This window comes from Poecilia latipinna, unplaced genomic scaffold, assembly GCF_001443285.1.
Source record: "Poecilia latipinna isolate Pla-1442-1.1 unplaced genomic scaffold, P_latipinna-1.0 Scaffold85, whole genome shotgun sequence".
NCBI classification, from domain to species: Eukaryota; Metazoa; Chordata; class Actinopteri; order Cyprinodontiformes; family Poeciliidae; genus Poecilia; species Poecilia latipinna.
This window is the reverse complement of record NW_015112701.1, coordinates 460541-480452: the sequence shown is the minus strand read 5'-3', so window position 1 is coordinate 480452 and position 19912 is coordinate 460541. Positions and strand designations below refer to the sequence as shown.

Below are 19912 nucleotides of genomic sequence, written 5' to 3'. Positions count from 1 at the left end.
TGCATTCTTGACGGTGAGCATAGTAAGTTTGGGATGCAGAGTTCAGTCCTGTGACAGGTGAAAGGCCCAGGGGCAGGTGAACTCCATCACCTGCTCAACTAACCAAACAGCCTCCATATGCAAAGAGGCTTTGCAACTCCAAAACTTCTGTCTTACTCTTCCTGGTGTTTCATTTCAATTGCATTTCACCACTGAAACTGAACATTTACTACTTATATTATTTTGGTTGAACGATTGCACTGCAATCAAAATTAGTAAAGCAGCTTCTTAAAGAACTTTCTTGGTGAACAAATAGTATTTTGTTACGCATGTAGGACATAGATAACAACAACCAACACAATACAAGTATGAAACTGTTCTCGCAGTTAGAAATCGGGTAGTTCCGTTTTCTTTAACTAGCTTAAACCTTACATTGATAACATTTGTCAGTTTCTTAAAGCATTAACCACCGAATGTTTCGAAAACCATCAGGACTCCCACATGTCGACCATAAACGAGGCTCACTGCAATTATACCTGCAAGTCATCTCTGACAGTTTTGCACACTTGAAGCTGCGGTTTGCAACTTTTCTAAGAATCTATACTGTTTACCTAATTGTTAAAACTGTCACTGTGTTGTGAGACACGTGATGGTATAATATGTGACAGATAATTTGTGAAAAAATTGAGCTCATCTAGCACGTCAGGAAACAACCAATCAGAGCCAGGAGGAGGGTCTTAGTGCTGTCAGTTGTCCTTGTGTACACACTTCTGGTTCACCACAACTTAGCCTTGCCACAAATGCTAAGGCTAGTTAGCATGGCCATGACGGGTAAACAGTTTTCCTGTAACGGCAAGATGTTTCTCCGCCTTTAGCACATTTAGTAGCTCAGGGAGGAGCTTGATTTTTCTCATAGATTATCTGTCTCAAAATAAACGGTCATGACATGATAATAATTTTAACAAATATGCAAAGAAACTCAAATTTTTAAAATAAAAGTTATACACTGGCTCATGTTGGATGAAGACTCTGAAAATCAATTCTCAGTTGAATTTTGGTCTGGTCCTTATTGACCTTTATGGAAACTAATAAGTATTGGAAAATGAAAATATAGATCAATATATATATACACATACCAAATATATATTACATGATGCAGCAGTTGCTCTTCAGGAATCCCTCCAGCAGCGTGAGTGCATGTCTGATAGGAAACCACAATGGGTTATTTTTACTCACTGGCTAAAAATACTTAGTTCTTTCATTAGTACATCTGTATGTATTTTGGTCTTTTTTATTTTGTTCATTTAGATGTTTGTAGCAACTGCTGACAGGGCGATACGAGGCTCCAAAGGGCTTAATGAAGAGTATTATTATTTGCTAGAGAAGGTTTAATGAGTATTTTCTGTAAACACAGAGCTCTACAGGAATATTATGAAAATGTACACGAAATGTTCCTTTATCTATTGGAGATGATTTTCCAGTCTACCAAATTAAAAAGCTTGACTACTTTGTTTGTTTGCTAAGTGAGTGAATAAATGTTTAATACACATACTGAGACAGAAATAAGATCCAACACAAAAGCGAAGAAGCAATGCAGGAAATTATCAAGATATGGGAAATGATCGAATTCAGTCCAGTTAAATGGAGTAAAAGATCATAAAACAGAATAATTGCATTAAAAATTCATTTTTTCTTGCTGTTGTTTGTGTGTTGTGTGGATTGCGGTGTTGCCACTCAGTAATCAAGTTTCCATCCCCTGATTGTTCAGCTTGCTGTGATGTGCGTGAGTGATACGGCAGAAAACGGGTCGGGACAAACAGGACAAAGCCGGTCAACTGGCGGGGAGGGAGAGCTGGGTCCGGGAGCAGGGGCCCGCTGGTGCCGAGGTCGTGGGATCAGAGCGGGTCACGGAGGTGTGGGAGTGTCTGCTCGGCCCTCTGACCTTTGTGACTGAGGCCGCGTATAATCCTATCCTCAAAGAGGGAACGGATATAATGGAGAGACGATGAATGGAGTTAAACGGCGACCATTAGGCGGATCTGTGTCGCTATTCTTCCAGTTTGTTTAGTCCAGGTCAGTCTGACCGCTTTGGTGAAATTGAGCGTATGATGAAGGGGTCTGGACAGGACACTGGTTTGTACTGGAGCTGACCAGCCGTCCCAACTTACAGACGGACAAATACAACGGTCATTGCCAAATGGAGCCTCCCTTCTGCTGTCCCGAACGCCGACAGACATTCCCTCGCTTCCCCAGAAAAGTTAATCCTGCAAAACAACAATCATATCACATGAACTGATTTTGACATTTTACTTTCACTTTCAATCTAAAGGTTGTACAATCACACATTTCTTGTGTCTTCTTACTAAAATAACGATTTCATGGATCTTAAACTGGAGTTTAAATATTATCCGCTCTTTGCAGAGTAATTCAGCTGTATTAAAAAATAACTCATTAATTTAGTACTAAGTCATGCCAAATTTCATTACCTGCTGTCTTATGTCTTTCATTTTGTGGTGCCCCACAGTCTGTGCTGCCCTGGGTAGAAAGCCTTGCTGACCATATTGAGTGCCGCTAAAGCTGCACTTCGGATCTTTTTAGTCCGGTCCCCAGCTCATAAGATGTCCTGACCACGACTTCCTGTAACTATTTACAGAGCAAAAGTACTGATGAGTACTCTGATAATGGGCTGGTTTGTCAAAACACTTGATTACTATCTTGTCATTTGTTGAAAATAGCTATAAACAGCAGTATTTAAAAACTGCTGGTTATAAATTAGAAGATGATATTCTGCAAAGGATTTTGACTCAGTTCATGGTACGTCATTGAAACAAAAGAAACAAAGTAAAATTCCCACCTAGTGGCATTGCATAATTGATTGATAGATCGGGGTTTTAATTCACATTTCAGTCAATGAAATAATCCCTGAAGAGGGAACGTTGGAGGAAACTTGGCAACTCTGATCTCAACGTAGAAAAGAGCAGCTTATCTGAAGTTGTGATCATTTTTAATCAATCGAGTCTTTTTCTGTTTTCAAAAAGTGAAAAAGCACAGATAAAAGCAGGAAGTGTCTTCATTCTACTTTTCTTTGGAGAAGTGTCTCAAAAAGCAAAGAAAAATGTGACTCAGCTGCTCATCTTCTTGGTCGTTGGTTCTCATGAACTTTACATCTAATTTGATTCTTTCTTGTTTGTCTTGCAGACAATTTAATCCTGAATATATTTTGCGTGTTTGTAACATCCACCACAGAAACATCCTGTAGCCAGTTTGAGAAAATGGCTCTAAGTGGTTTATTAGGAAGCAGAGTTGGTGCAGTGGATCAAAAAGCAAGATCACAAATATTTGTGAAACATTTTATGTGTTTTATTAAGCACATAGTTCTGCTTTTACTGTGCTTTGCTTCCACGGTGTCTGATTTTTAAAAGTCTTTTAAAGCGAGTTTTGATCAGAAGTTGTCCTCTTTAGACTCTGGTTGCTTTTTCTAATTAGTCCAGGATATGTGACTATTGGAGGTATTCATTCTTGTTTCTAACTGTGACCTGTGAACTTTTTAGACAGGAGAGTTTCCGGAGCTCAACACATAACCCAGCTTCCCTCACTGCAAATCAAATCTGCCGGGTTTCCTTAGACAGAAAACATTTGAACCAGTATGAACTTGACAGCACTGGTTGACAACGATGATCAAACATCTGTGATTCAATTGGATTGACCTGTTTTGGTAAAGGACCTTGTAAATTGACTCTATATAAATAAACATAACTGAATTGTATATAATACTTTACTGTGAGTGGATCCTTATGTTGCAGGATGTCATAACAAAGACACAGTATATTTCCTTTAGTTTGTGAATGGAAGACAAATAGGAGATGAAACAGGGTTTGACACACAGAAAACAATATTTCAGCTCCAGCAGAGTGATTCCCAAATTACATTTAGCTGAAAATGTGTAGTACAGTGCTGAACTACAGTAGACCACAGTGTGTCTGTACACCACTGCATTTCTGTCTTTGATTTAGCACAAAGGCCATATATAATCTAGATAGTTTTTTTTAAGGCCTGATACATTTTATCTTAGACCATGAAGAAAACTTAGGTCAGTTTTAGCTATAAAGTGGATAATAGCTTTACAATTTCACCCTTTAATACACCCATACAGCACACATTTCTACAATAACACATTTATATTCCAACCAAGAGAAAACATTTGATATAAAGTTGGTGCCAAGTAGCTTTTCACCAGCAGTGCAAACGGGGGGAAAAGGGTAAAATCTGTTTATATTTATCTTGTACTTAATTTTGTTTTTCAAATAAGATATTCAATAATTCAACAGCGACAGTGAAAGTACCGCGTTACGCTGGTTCACAAAAACCTAATAATCATGTTACCATTAGCTGCCACATGGTGCGGGTCTACCGGTGGAGAAGACCGCCCCCTGCTGCTTGTTTTATGGAACTGCAACCTGTTTTGTTTATTTGGTCTCCGATAGAGAAACTTGCAGAGGAGTGAAGAAGACAAAAAATTTTTTACTGAAGTAAAAGTAAAGAAAAGTAGCTGGCCAAGAAACTAAACTACACAAGTATTAGTAAAAAAATCTATTTGGAAAAAAGACGACTCAAATACTGATATCTGATTTGATATTTGGAACATTGTCATCAGAAAGACAAAAATACAAAGCTGTGTACAAATCATGGTATTTTATCGACCAAAATGAAAATAATAAGATGGGTAAATGTAATTAGTTACTACTCACCTCTGGGAATGTCTTTAGATCTTTTAAAGCTGCTGAAGTTTTAAATATATGTGACCTGAAGTCCAGGTGCAAATTAAGTTAAATATAAAAAATCAAACTTCAACCTGGGGGAAATAATCAAACATGGTGTGATTTTTAATAAGCAGATTAATGTGAGTCTTATAAAAGCTGGAGAGTTTCCTCAGGGTGAAAGGCTGATTTACATTCTTCCTTATAAACGAGTTTAATCTTAGAAATCTTTTATGTTTTAGCTAAAACAATGTGGACATAATCTTGTCATCTTTTCTAGAACGGCTGGTGGGATACAGAAGGATTCTGGGTAAAATAATCCTTGCTAAAGAGCTCCTTCAGTGACCGACTGCTGCATCCTAAAAGCACAAAGGAGCGTTGCCGCAGATCCTTCCTCCCAGCAGCGGGTAACCATCGCTGCTCCTGATTTTCTGTACAGTTGTTGTTTCTCATATATTGTAAATTGTCTGTTAGACTTTTGATGGACAAATGCAAATTCAGATTATGTACATTTAAAAAAAACCAAAAAGATAAAAATTATCCTACCCAGTTGCAGATCCCTTGGATGAGAGAACATTTCTGATAACCGCACACTATTTTTATATCATGATATTGTCCTTAATGTGCACAGTACCATAATTACTGTTCTTAATCCTGTTCTTTTTTATATATTCTGTTCTACCCTGTGTTATGTAAGGTCAATATGGTTTTCACTTTCATCACTGAATGATGCCACTCTCTACCAACATGAGGCTGCATTACTTTTTTTCCCTCGCATCTCTTAACGTCAAGAACAGACACTTATTCCCTTTGGCTTCACAACCAAACAGCTGGTTCGTATGTAGATGTCACCTAATGATTGTCTTGGAGCCCCAAGATGCCGCTCTGCTCCAGTTTTCCATGACACATCCACTCATCTTTCCCCTTTTGAAGAGAACGTGTCACCTCTTATTTTGCCCCAGGGGAAGCGATGGATCACAAACACGCATCTAATTACCCTAAAAAGTGAAGTATGAAATAAAAACATCAAATTTCATTTGTAGATTGCTGTTTCTCTGTCCATTGAATACTCAAGTAAAGGTTTTTATTATTATTATTATTTCTATTTGTGGGTGTGGCGTTCAAGCTGCAAGGATCAGATTTTAAACATGAAAAAACAGGTATCTGTATTTTCTGGGAATCTGGGTGTAGATCATCTCACAGAAACACCCTGAGCTGGATCTACCTGCCCTGGATCTAAGACACAGAAACAAGAAGGAAAAGCTAAGTTAAGGAGGAAACTGAAAGAAGTGCCTCTTAATGGTAGGACTGCTATTTTTACACTCTTCTTCCTGTCCGCTCAGGTGATGGTGGCCCTCGTTGGCACCGAGTCATTACCAGGACTCCAGCTCCGCTGGGGCCCCGGGGCCTCTCTGCATTCCTTTCTGGTCAGGACCGCGTCGGGGAGGCGCTCCTTGGATCCGGTGGGTGTGTACTCTTCTTTTTAAATGCCAGCCGCTCTCAGTTTGCATCTTTCACCAGTTGGGTTTCCCTCCTCCTGCAGGCAACATGGCTTCTGACGGCGCTGCGGCCCCTCTCGGCTCCATCGACAACCCGGTGAAGTTCCAGAACCAGGACTTCGACGCTCTGCTGCAGGAGTGTCTGAAGGACAAGAAGCTGTTTGTTGACCCCACATTTCCTGCTGAGCAGAAGTCCATCGGGATGCCCAAAGATCCAAACCCAGCGAAGGAGATCAAATGGAAGCGACCCAAGGTGTGACTGCCATAAATTATGTTATATTTTTAACAAATGAAACCCAATTAAGAGTGTATTTCTAATGTTTTGCCAATATCTTTTCACATTTAAAAACTTTGCCCAAATTTGTCAGTTAAATTTGATATAACATTTTTCCCCAAAATCTCCACCTATCTCCCCAAAAACTGTATTTTAGCATTTTTAAAGTCCGTCTTGACTTCTTACTAAATCACTCATGGTCTCAGTTGCTGTTGTTGCTTTTCTTAAGGAAATCAGTGCAGATGCCTTATTTGTGGAGGACACCATTGGGACCACAGATATCTGTCAGGGCCAACTAGGTAAGAGCACCAATCACAATGGATTTCTTATAAACTGGCGTTGCATAACGCCATGGAGGATTTAAATCCATGAATTATGAGCTTAAAACAGTCAGACAGTTTGAGAACATGCAGCTTGTTCTTATTGGCAAAGAAGGAGACAGAAGTATTTCTTGGACTGGACCAGTCCTTTGTATCCCCTTGATTTTACTGGCCCTGTTTTCTATAAACAATTAATAATAATGATAATAATAAAAGTTTTCTGCACAGCATCAAATTGTCTCCATTGATGGGATTTGTGGAATGAAGAGTTTGGTCTCCAGTCATGTGTAAATATGTCTAATAACACATCAGTCACCTCCTGCAGCCAATTCTTTAACCATGTGGTTTCCTTTAAAACTTGAGATTCGCGCAGATGCAGACGGTTCCTGCAGCATCGCTGGCGACAGAACAGATGTTTGCTGTCGGGGAGGAATGTGGCTTATTGCATTGCTCTGGATCGTGTTACAAACAACATGCAAAACCTAAAATATAAAAACATGCAATCGCTTTTAGACTAATACCAGAAATCTAGAGATGCCGTTGCTTCGTACTGGACTGTGCGCTTGTTTCATTCACCAGGTAACTGCTGGCTGCTGGCTGCCCTCTCCGCGCTCACCGTCCATTCGAAGCTCTTTGCTAAGGTGGTTCCCCCCAACCAGAGCCTGTCGGACTCGTACGCAGGGATCTTCCATTTCAAGGTGAATCAAGACTCACGCCCCGACCGCCATCTTTAATCGCCTCCTGCTTTGTTTGCTTTGTTGCTCTTCCTCAGCTTCAAACTCAGCGTTGGTGACAAACAAGGTCAATTTTAAGAAAAATGAACCGAACCACTCTGAAGGAAAAATGATAAAATCAATCACCAAAGATTTTGTTACTAATACAAAACTATTCTACCACTCAGAGTGCAGCAGTAATAGATGCTACAGCTACTCCGTCTACTTATTTATGTTAATGACAATTAGCACAAAAAACCCAACAAACATAATAATAATATTAATAATAACAACGTATGTTTAATTACTTTCAATATCTACTGCTTCTATTAGAAAGGTTACTTATGCATTTATTTACTTAAACCATAACTACTAATGCAACTTCAACAATCACCACCACTGCTGATAATAATAACAATACTAACTAATAATAACAACAACAATAATAATAAAACCACTATGGCAATTTAATTTGAGAGCCTGAACAACACATTCAGTTCAGTTTCATTAATGAAACTTAAAAGCAGCCAGAACTTATAACATTATCACCACAACTCTGAAGCAATGATCAGAAAATCGTTTAACTTTTAATTAAAGACAACAGCAAAACTAACGCATGGAGTTGATGACAGCAGTTTTATTAAACACCATCCTGAATTTAGGGGCAGCATGAAGAACAGAAACAAAACAAAAGTCAAGAAATAATTAGATTTATTTTCAAAAAGTTTAACTGATTTAGTGGAAAGGAAATCTCTCAAGATGGTTTTACTGTCAGACCTTTGAGTTACACTAGAAACACATTTAGCTGTGAAAAGAGACAAATTAATTACGGTTAATTATTGGCCATCATCAGTTTGCACAATTGTACAACCACGATGCACGTCACTGTTAAATGTTGGAAAATGACTGGCAAATTCTGAAAAATGAAACACAACAGCAACAAAAAGTCTCATAGGTGAAGATGAAATGTTTGATTTAGACTTTTTAAGCCAACATTGGTGCCAACCTGAGCCCATACAAACAGCATCCTCCACAATTATCTGGTTATTTAAAATAAGATTTAAAAATAACATCTCAAGAGCCGGTTTTTTAAAACAAAATATAATTTACTGTCCCTGGTAGAAAAAAAATCAATTTCTCCCACAACCACAGGTGGATAAAGTCCAGCTTCTTGCAGACGGCTTCAACAAATATTTGTTAAAGTGTCAAATGCACAAAGAATAGAGCATAAAATTTAATTAGAAACAAAATGCAAAAAGATGAAACTATATGACGACAACGTTAAAACAATAATGAACTCAAACAACGTAAATAAACAACAACAAAAAAAATGGGTCAAAACACAGACACCTGCCCTCTCATCTCAACCCACAGTGTTGGCATTCTCGTCCAACATCAGTGTCTGACCTCACTGATACTCTTCTGAAAGAATGGTCAACATTTCTCTTAAAGATTGTAGAAAATATTCCAGGATGAGTTTAAGCTGTAAACGTGAGGTCTGGTAGGAAATCCTGACGATTAAGAAAGAAACGTTCCTCATGTTCAGACCTGTGTAAAGGCAAATGATTGTATTACTTGGCAGTATAGTTAATATATGGTTTCTTAAATATGTAAAAAAAAAAAAAAAAAAAAGGTAGACAACATTTATTCTTATGAATACTTTAAAAACCTGAAACTGAATTCCTGTCACGACCTATGAAGTTTAAATCAACCTTTCTGAAACTTAATGCAACTTAATTTAAGTAATTCAGAGTATGAACATGAATATACCTGACATCCCAATGAAACTGGTGTGTAAACCAACGTTTTTGTTCCCTTTGAGGTGATCTTCACCATCAGTTCTTGAATTTTCTCAGCTTGGGCAGAAGAAGAGTAAAAAGTGACCATAACGTTCAGCATCCATCAAAAGTTTAAGTTATGAGATAGTTTAGCTCCACGGAAACAAAACATAAACATTCAGAGATGAGTTCATATTTTTGCACTGTATCATCAGACTGTTTATTCATAAACAATTACATTTGATTTATGAATAATGATAAAGCTCCCATTTGCTTCAGGTCACAGATTCTTTCAATTTATTAACATTTTATCAGATTTGGCTCCGTCATTTCAGAGAAGCGTAATCTGATGTCTGCTCCTCTGGCTGCTGACACAGCAGCTTTGAACAGGTATCAACTCATCTGTGAGCGATCGCTCCGTCAGAGAAAAGCATAAACTCTATCAGCTCATTAGACATTGTAGTTAAAGTCAACATTCTCTGGCTCCGACCCGCTCAGATCAATGAAATTAACCTCGGTAGACGTCTCGCGTTCACAAAAACAAGCAGACGGAGGAGCGATGATTTCACCCCCCGGAGCTTTTGGACCTTCAGAGGGGAGAATGTGGCGTGACTGAACAAGCAGGACTGAGGCTCGTTTCACCCGCAGAGAGCCGCCAGGACGTGCACAGAGTGGTACCTCCTGGGAAAAAACCCACTCACACGCACACACACACACACACACACACACACTCGCTTTACAGGTGTGTGTCCATTACTCCGGAGGACCTGCAGAAAGTTCCCAGAGATTTATTCTAATGCGAATCTCACTGCTACTGCTGCTTTATTCGGACGCAGCGACTTGCCAGTAGTGTTTCCCTCAGAGTTTCATCATCCAAACAGGTTTATGTCCCAACAGTGTGAGTAACGCCAGGCAGGACCACACACAGCAGCAGTCACTGAAGACCAGTCCAGGCCTGCTCTGAGCTACTCCCAGAAACCCAAGTCTCACATTATTTAGGTATTAAATTAGCTGTTTTTAATTTGATTAGTTTCATTAAACATTCTTTCAACATAAAACACAATCCACACATCTTGTCTAAAACATTAGTATGTAAAGCACCCATCTGTCTGCAGTTTAATGTTTTTGATTTTTATTGGATATGTAATTTTTTTTGTAACTCTGCTTAAATAAATAATAAACATGTATGCTTTGTATGCTTATTATATATTACCGCAATGAATCAATCAAGTTTATTCATGTAGCACATTTCAGCAACAATAAAGTCTAAAGTGCTTGACGTCATAAAAACACAAAAAATACAATACAAAGCCATAGAAAACATCACACAGTAACAAACATTACATTTTGATGAGTGCAATGTGACAGCATCATGCTGTGGTGATTTTATATATATATATATATATATATATATATATATTTTATATTATATATATATATATATATATATATATATCACACACAGGGAAGCTGATCAGACCAGATGGGAAGATGTACAAATACAGAGCGACTGAGAAACCTGCCTTAAAACGGTTTCATTATTTTCAGATGCGCTTTAACCCAACAAAGTCAGCTCGCCTTTGCAAAATGCAAATTCAGAATAAACGTCAGAGTTTGTCTACAAGCAGTATGATTCAGCAACTTTGTTTCTGTCAGGTATTTTGATGAAAACAAAGAAACACGAGGTGAAGTGGCGTCCTTCTCTGACATATTTCTAACAAACTTTTTAAATTTGTAAAATATCGTTATTGTTGTTTACAGTGTTCGTGCAGGACAGATCGGGGCTTTGAACACAAAGTTCACACTCTGCGTAATTCCTCCTGACTCATCACATCCAGTCCTCCTCTCTGTCTCTCTGTGCAGTTCTGGCAGTATGGTGAGTGGGTGGAGGTGGTTGTGGACGACAGGCTGCCAGTGCGCGACGGCCGTCTGCTCTTCAGCTACTCTCGCACCCGCAACGAGTTCTGGAGCGCCCTGGTGGAGAAGGCCTATGCCAAGTCAGTTGCCACTAGCAGCATATGTTCCTGTGCTGTAATGACTATGATCACACACACACACACACACACACTCTCTCTGCGTGTGTGTGTGTGTCCCTTCAGCAGTCAAACTCTCAGCCGCTGCAGATAAACGCCCCTCACCTTCTGTCGCAGGTTGGTGGGGTCCTACGGGAGCCTGAAGGGCGGCAACATCTCGGAGGGCATGGAGGACTTCACGGGAGGCATCGCGTACTCTCTTCCTGTCACGTCCCGCACCCCTCCGGTCCTCTGGAGGATCCTGACCGCCGCTCTGTCCAGAGGCAGCCTGCTCAGCTGCTTCATCCAGGTACTCTGAGCGTTTGGCGCCACGCCGCTGGAATACGAGACTTTTCCCCGCTGAGAAACTTTTATGTCCCTCAACAGGCCTCGAGCTACAGCGAGGTCGGCAAGGTGACGGCGGACGGGCTGGTAAAGGGCCACGCCTACGCCATCACGGACACAGACAAGGTCAGGAAAACTCATGCTGCCGTCTGGGTTTACCTCCACGCGGTTTTCACATTCCTCCAAGTCCTCTTTTAATCGTCTAACTTCGTGCTGATTCAACTATTCATTCTGAAACGAAATGTTTAAATTGTAAAATTAAAAAGAAGGAACTTTTAACATATCGTTAACACATTTTCAAAATGAAAGGATGTACAGTCATGTCAGATAAATTAGAACATTGCTATTTCCGTAACTCCATCCACTGAATGATGGACTTTAATTACATTTAATTTAAAAGCTTGATGTTTTCAAGCTTTTATTTCTGTTAAAAAAGATTTACTTTCACTCACAGCTAACGAATATGTGATGTTTAAGGTTAGAGTTTTACATCGGACCGATAAAAAAAAAAATGCAAAGATTAAGCTTCAATATGGCAATAGTATCTTTCTAATGAAGTCACATTTGTAAAAACACTAACAAAAAAAACATGGAACAATAAAATAAATTATTGCTTATATTAAAGTCTATTTGTTAGATATTCTGAGCAAACATTAAAATTTTTTATTGCACTTCATATGATGATCTTCAACAGGAACCTCTGTTTAAATGTGTTGCCATCATTTAATTGCAATCATCTTAACCTGAATTCTGGTTATCTCACAACCTCAAAGCTCATTTTATTTTCTGGGGTTTTTTTATCATTGATGTGACTTCTCGAAACTCTGCAAAAATACAAAATTTTTTTTTTCTAGTTTCTAGTGCAAATATCTTAGAAGTAACTCAAAAGTAACGTTTTATCAAGATATAGGAGCTTTTTAAAGTAAATAATTCCTTAACATTGATGAAAAAGTATTAGCTCCACATGTAGATGATTTCTCTTATTAAAGGGGAACATGTCTTGTTATAAGTGAAATAATATGTCAGTGGAACTACAACTTCTTTTAGCAATACTAGCTAATTATTTACTTAAATCTCCTATATGTTGCCGAAAAGTTGCCTTTCCGTATTATTTCAAGTGTACTGACATATTTGCACTAGAAACTGGACAAAAGGATCAAGTAGGACTTTGTGTTTTTTGCGGTGAAGCGTTTGAATTTCATTTATTCCTCCTCGTCCTGTTAATGTTTCAGGTAGCAAGAGGATCGGAGGAGGTTCTGCTGCTGAAGCTGAGGAACCCGTGGGGCTTTGTTGAGTTCTGCGGCTCCTGGAGTGACAAGTGAGCAAGAGACAAATCAGAGAGGAGCGGCTCATTCGATGTTTGCACAGCCTGAGTTTCTCCTCTGCACGTGTCCGTCACTGCAGGTGCAAGGAGTGGGAGGACATGGAGAAGTCGGAGAAGCAGCGGCTCGAGCTCAAGTTGGAAGAAGACGGGGAGTTCTGGTACGGAGGAGAGACTAAACGCTAACCTGTGGGAGCGGCAAGTGATCCAGTTGTAACTTGTGTTTCAGGATCAGCGCCCGTGACTTCAGCACGATGTTTAACATTGTGGAGCTCTGCAGTGTGAGTCCAGACTCTCTGGAGGACGGAGACGCGTCCACCGGCCAGTCTACCTGGACCATCAGCGAACACAAGGGCTCCTGGCTACCGGGAAGCTCCGCTGGCGGCAGCCGCAAATACAACAGTACGTCCGGTCAGGTCTCCGCCCTCAACCGTCCGCACACCCACCACAGCTCTGCTGCTTTCCTCTTTAAATTCACACCAGAGTCCTTCTGGAAGAACCCCCAGTTCGAGTTGGTGCTCAGAGAGCAGGACCAGGAAGATGACGATGAGGAAGAAGAGGAGGACGACAACGACGAGGACGAGGTCGACAAGGGCGACGAGGTTCTGAAAGAGAAGAACAAAACTGAGACGCAGAAGCAGAAAGCGAAGCACTGCACAGTGCTGGTGGAGCTGCTGCAGAAAAACCGCCGGCAGAATGACAAGATCAACTTCCTGCACATCGCTTTCCACGTCTACAAGGTCAGAGCTAAACGAGTCCGTCACATCCAGGGCGTCCGAGCTCATGTTCTCCCGTAAACTCATCTGTTGTCGTTCTTTTTCTCAGGTCCCTCCTGAGGTAAGTTACAAATGATCTGCTTTACGTAACGTCCAAGTCATGTCATATTTCTGTAAAGTTTTCATTGTTTTTTTTTGTCTGTTTCTCTTTGTAGATGCAGGGCGCCTGCCTGGACCGCAGCTTCTTCATGAAAAACCGTCCAGTGGGTCGTTCTGGTTCATACAAGGCCCAGAGGTGAGACTGTTTACCTTTAGCCTGAAAATCTGGAGCAGACTTTTATTTAAACTTCAATGTACAAAAGCAAGGAGAAAAGACTTTTTCAAAATCACAACCTCTACATACAGAAGTAGCTGAAGATCCAGAGCCAATTGGAAACGTTTATATTTCTCAGGTAAATAACAGAAGAGGAGTTTAAATAGTTAAATTAAGGTAATCTGACAAAAATGTTTGTCTAAATTCAACCTTGAATTATTGTTTTGCTGCCTACCGCAGTTTTAAAACAAAGTTATCAAAAGATAACCTGAAGTTTTAGATCAATTCAGGTTATCTAAAAAGTTTGAAGTAGAGATCATTGGCTTTCATGAGCAAGAAAAAATGGATGCTGCTAGAAGCTTTTTACGCTTTTCAAAGTTTTCTGATGATCTTTCTCTAAACATTTGCTGCTGCTTTAAACCAATCATGGCTGACTTAAAAACTTTTACACCGTACTCTGAACTGTTCATAAAATGCCTCTTGATTCGGACCCACAGGGGCGTCTGGAGGAAGCTGCGTCTGGATCCGGGTCACTACGTCATCGTTGGATCCACTTATCGGCCCAACCAGCCGGCAGAGTTCTTCATTCGCATTTTCTCCAAAACAAGAAACACTCTTGGGTGAGATGAAGGATCTTTTTTTTTGTTTTGTTTTGTTTCTTTTTGTCAATGTCATAAAGTTCTGGTCACACAACCCAGCTGGGTTGGACATGAAGACCTGACCAGGCAGAGGACCATCAGCGACTACACGGTTCATTGAACAAGCTAAAGTCAAATTAATACGTCGGACTCTTGCACAAAATCTTGCAGTGTGGCGTGAGCTTCAAATAAAGAACGGCTCTCAAGAGATTCACTGCTGTTTTCTGTCACATCCAGGGTTCAGGACTTTACCTGCTCCTCTGACTACCTACCAGTGAGTTTGCACACACACACTCGGCTTCAAGAGATTCCTCCTGACCGATTGGGTTGAACTGTGCCTTTCACTCAGGTTATGGCCGCTCCTGTCCTCCCCGAGGACCAAACCAAAGTTGAGAAGACTTTTGATGAGAAGGCCGGCCCAGTAAGAGCTGTTCCCCTTCGTGACCTCGGCAATATATTAAAAAAATATATATAATGTTTTGGATTTCACTGTGATTTTTGTTTTTCCTCCCGCAGGATGACAGGCTGAACGCTCAAGAGATCATGAAGCTGATCAACTCAGGTTTGATCTGTGATTTTATTGCGGTGTTCTCATTGTTGTTGCACAAAGGAAGCTGCTGTAGCTCTTTTTAGCCACTAGATGGAGCCAAAGTAGCAATATGACATGAAGAGAGGAATCAGAGGTCATCCGTCTAGACGGTGGCTTGTTGCTATAGTGAGGCAAAAATAAACTCATCTTGGTTTGGGACTGTGACATATAGACACTTGTCGTCGTCTTTCACCACTGTCCCGTCTTTCTGTCCCAAAAACAGTGTTTGACAAAAGTTGCCACCTGCCTATGGAGACGTGCAGGCAGATCATCTTCGGAGAGGATGTATCCTTTTGTCCTCCACTCGCTCTTCCTGTCTTTTTGTAGTCCTGTGCCACCGATGGTTCACTAAGGTGCACAAACAGTCTCTGTACTCCTAACTTCACCTCCTGCTGTCATCTTAACTCTGTTGGCAGACCGAGGGGCGCTCCACCCTCAGTCGTGAACAAGCCGAGACCGTGCTGGCTGATCTGCGCGCTCTGCAGGTGAAGCTCGCACCTCAAGAGTCGTTACTTAAGAAGGAAAAAGAAGGTGGTGTTTCTGTCGCTAATGTTTCTCTTTCCTCTTCAGTCCATCTTTGTTCAGTTCGACGAGGACTCTTCTGGAAGCATCAGCCCCTTCGAGCTCAGCTTGGCACTGGAAGCAGTCGGTATGAACGGGAACTCCAAACAACAACAGCAGCAACATGCACCCCAACATGCGTTCTGCTGCTGCATTTGCACCTCTGCTTGTCCTTTTTGTTTGCCAGGAATGAAGTGCGACAGCAAGGTGGTCCAGCTCCTTTCTGAGCGCTTTCTGAGCGGAGAGCCTCACCTGTCCTTCTGTGGCTTCGTCTCCTGCATCTCCAGGCTGCGCAAACTCTTCGGTAACTCACACCTGGTTAATAATAAGTAGAATAGGTCTCACGCAACCTAACAAATGCTGCTCTTTGACTATTCAAGGCTGGAACGCGCTGCTTGTTCTCATTGGAGACTTTTTCCTTGACACAACTTTGCCCAAAACATCCTTGTAAATGTAAAACAGATCCTACATACCAGGGTTTGTTTCCTGGATAAATTTCTCCCCTGGTAACTTAATTTAAACCTTTTAAACGCAAAGTAAAATTGAAAACAGAGGAGGGGGGGAGGGGAGAAGGGCCTCGGAGAACCGGGGTAGTACCTGGAAAATATCCCTGCAATTGAGACACGTCTCCAATTATTTCTGCTTTCCTTAAGAACTCGCTGTCAATCATTCTCCGAGCTGTTCATTACAGTTCAGTGTTTTACCTGGAACATTTAATTAGCATGCGCATGATTTTTCTTTTGTGTCTTCTTTCTGAGAAGACGCAACATGCAGTGATGTGTTCCTCCCTTCTCCTCAGCTCTGTTTGAGTCCGAGACGAGCCCAGAGGTGAAAGACAGAGGCATCAACTCCGTGAGTAGACGAACGTTTTCCTCGTATCGCGAGTTCACGCTGACCAGCGAGAGCTGACCAGGACCTTTCTGCTCTCTGCTCTCCTTTTTGCTCAGTGGCTGCTTCAGTTTCTGGTTCTGTAAAGGAGCAGCACGAAGACGAGCTACAGGTGGAGCGAGACGAGCCGTCGGCGGGATGAAAAAAATAAAAATGTAACGTGTTCTGTAAGGAAAGTTCTCTTCGTTTAAGTTTTCTTGTTGTTCTTGTATCAACAACTTTTAGAGTGGTTAAATATTTCTGAATAATTAAAAAAAATAGGCTGCTTCAAGCTTTCACTTTCGTATTCAAACTTTAGTGTTTTTTATTTAGTCGACTGAATATAACCAAGTATTTTTGTTTCTTCCAAGTTTTGAACCAACTTGGATTTAAGTTTTCATGATTTTTGCCAGTTAATCTTGATGCATGCTTTTTATATTTGTCATCATTTTCTGCTATCTAAATAAAATTAGGAAAGGTCTTCAACTCTTCCTTTAAAACCAATAGAGCTCCTCCTGAAACAGACTTCTGTTATATTTTTACTCTTTAGACGTCATTGTTTTGTTCTCTGCTAATTTTCTGTCCAATTCTTACCTCTTAACGACAGCATGTCATGGAGGACCCAGACAGATTCCCTGGAGCTCAACTCCACATTATTTGTGGACAATTTAGCCAATTAGCTGATTTGTTTTCTTTTTAGTAGAGCATATCTAAAATGTCTGAAAGAAAGTGCAGCTCGATAAGCCGAAATACCTTTGTTTAATTCTACTTGATAGATGATTGGCTGGCATTTTTAAACCAGCCAATCCTAGAGCAGCGTGCCCCCCCACCACTCCCTCCCACCCGGCACCCCCTGAATGTTATGGTCCCACAGCGGATAGTTTCCTCTCTTAACTAGAGAAGTCTTAAAAAAGTAAACCATTTACATTCTTACTATTTTATTAAAAACATCAACTCTCAAGATCTGAAAAAAGATGCCAAACAAAAAGACGTCACGACCAGTGAAGAGCTGGTTATAAACAAACAGATTTAATTCTCAAAGGCACTACCGTGAGCTACGCACACACAATTTTTATTGAAAATGACCCAAAACCATTTTAGTTTCTGATCTTAATTAATAGCAATTTCTGATGTAGCAGCGCTATTCCCACACTCTTCCTGGCAGGGTGTGGTAAACACCCTGCCAGGAAGAGGTTTTATGATAGTTGGTCTTTGGGTTCCAAGGGGGAGTATGGTTGCAAAGCTGAGAATTAAAGTCATTAATGGAAGGCACCAGCAGAAGGAGAGGAGCACACAGCTTAAAAACGTCTCAAAACAGGAAGCCTCACCTAGCGCTCGCTCGCTCTCTGTTATGGGGATCATGGTGCGAATCCAGCTGATGAAGCACAACTGTTTAGTGAAATCTGAAAATGAACAAGAGTCCTGTGAGCTCATTTTTCTGTCATAGAAGATGTCGGTTTTAAGAGCAGCATAACTGTCTTTTTTTACTTTTACATAGACTTCCTTTTTAGAAATGTTTTGTTTTTATTATAAATAGATGCATTTAGTGACAGTGCTATGAAAAAGTATTAGCACCTTTACAGATTACTTTTGTTTCCCACATTTAATATGTCAGATAATTAAACAAATGCTAAGGGTGAAACAATTTATCGGCACCGGTTTTCTTGATTTTTTTATTTTTCTTTTTTTTTTTATTTGGTCATCAGTTATCGGCCGATACATGTGAAGTCAATATTACCGACCTCAGCAAAGGTCTAAAAAAATCAGCTGCCATCAAAAAAAAAAATCTAGAAAATTCCCAACACCTCAGGTTCAAATTGAGAAAAATTCAAGAATGGATCAATATCAGAGGATAATGGTGCGTGGTGTAGTGGTAGAACAGGCGTCACAAACGCTGCAGTCCTGGGTTTGATTCCCAACATTCAGTCCTTTGCTGCTTGTCTTCCCAACTCCTCTCTCTGTCCATTTCCTGTCTGGCAGCTGTCAATAAAAGGCCACTAGTGCAAGGGAGAAAAAAAATAAACCTGAGAAGGCTGCTGACATCAGAGTGTTACGAAGCCATTTCTAAGGCTTCGTGACTCCAGTGAACCACATTGTGGGTTATTGGAAAACCTTTCCGGGAGCCGACCAAAATGACTCTAAGAGCACAGCAACGATTTATCCAGAAGGTCACAAAAGAACCCAGAACAACAAGTTATTCCCTGCAGGCCCCACTTGCCTCTGTTAAGGTCAGCGGCGTTCATGATTCAACGAGAAGAAACCAGAGCGCCCTGTCCAAAACCCCCACAGACCAAAAGCAACACAAAGGTCAAGCTCACCTTTATCCAAAAAAAAAAAAAAAGTGGAAATTTTCAGAAAGCCCGTGTCCTGTTACGTCCGATGTAGACCTAACTACGGATTTCAGGAAAAAAAAAAAAAAAAAAAAAAGATTAGCATACCTCAAGTCAAACCTGGTTACCAAAGAAGAAGCTTTGCTGTCAGTAAACTCTGAGTAGTCAATAAAAACTGAAAGATTTTAGTGTGGTCCAGTCAAAGTACAGACTTAAATCTGACTGAATTAAACAGCATGCTCATGCTTGAATTTTCCTCTAGTTTCAACAATACTCCAATGAAAGATGAAACAAAATCCCTCCACAGTGATAAAAGACTTGCAGACAATTAGGGGGAACTGTTTTTCTTTTAAAAAGAACAACAAAAAAACAAGGGTCCCACAAGGTTTGCATTTCTGCCAATTTGTAATATCTTCCATATTAATATTTATTCAATGATCTGAATGTAAATGTACGCCAAGGAAAGCGGAAGAGCTCTATAAGAGAGCAGACGCATCTACACAGTTTTTTCTCTAATAATTTGAAAATTTACTCCAGTGACGTCTTTTTGGTTGTTAAACTGATTTGATATTACAGCAATAAGCAAATAAAACATTTTTTTTTTCTGCCACAAAACAATTTCAAGATGCATTTTGTTTTTTTCCTCTAAGTTTTAAACTACTCGGATAAAAGGCTGACTCAGCATTTTTCTAATTATGTGACTTTCTTTTCTTTTTTCTTTTTCTAGCGTGGGCGACAAGCTTGTGGTGATTTAAAGAAACATTGTCAAGTGGGGGGAGGTTAATTTAATAATAATGATGATAATGATGATAATAATAATAATAATAATAATAATAATAATAATAATAATAATAATAATAATAATAAACTATGTCGTAATCACTTTAGATTTCCTTTACA

The 19912-nt window shown here is 40.1% G+C and overlaps 1 protein-coding gene and 1 long non-coding RNA gene across 2 annotated transcripts; one reads left to right on the top strand and one right to left on the bottom strand.

Annotated features, from left to right (window-relative positions):
• Positions 1-929: 929 nt before the first annotated feature.
• LOC106939361 (uncharacterized) lies at positions 930-6130 on the bottom strand. Its single transcript, XR_001422819.1, has 4 exons — positions 4728-6130; positions 4363-4468; positions 2466-2622; positions 930-2243 (listed from the first exon to the last, which is right to left on the bottom strand). It is a non-coding gene; the product is annotated as an uncharacterized LOC106939361 (long non-coding RNA).
• Positions 6131-6200: 70 nt separating this feature from the next.
• On the top strand, positions 6201-18085 carry capn12 (calpain 12). The gene is made up of 23 exons (XM_015021660.1): positions 6201-6488; positions 6739-6808; positions 7409-7527; positions 11184-11317; positions 11471-11642; positions 11720-11803; positions 12910-12995; positions 13082-13159; positions 13228-13400; positions 13482-13738; positions 13824-13835; positions 13930-14009; positions 14525-14647; positions 14903-14939; positions 15015-15086; positions 15182-15227; positions 15478-15539; positions 15671-15739; positions 15825-15903; positions 16003-16119; positions 16615-16667; positions 16763-16834; positions 18011-18085. Exons 1-22 carry the CDS (start codon positions 6285-6287, stop codon positions 16787-16789), a joined length of 2154 nt encoding a protein of 717 aa, XP_014877146.1. The 5' UTR covers positions 6201-6284; the 3' UTR covers positions 16790-16834; positions 18011-18085.
• The last annotated feature ends 1827 nt before the right edge of the window (positions 18086-19912 follow it).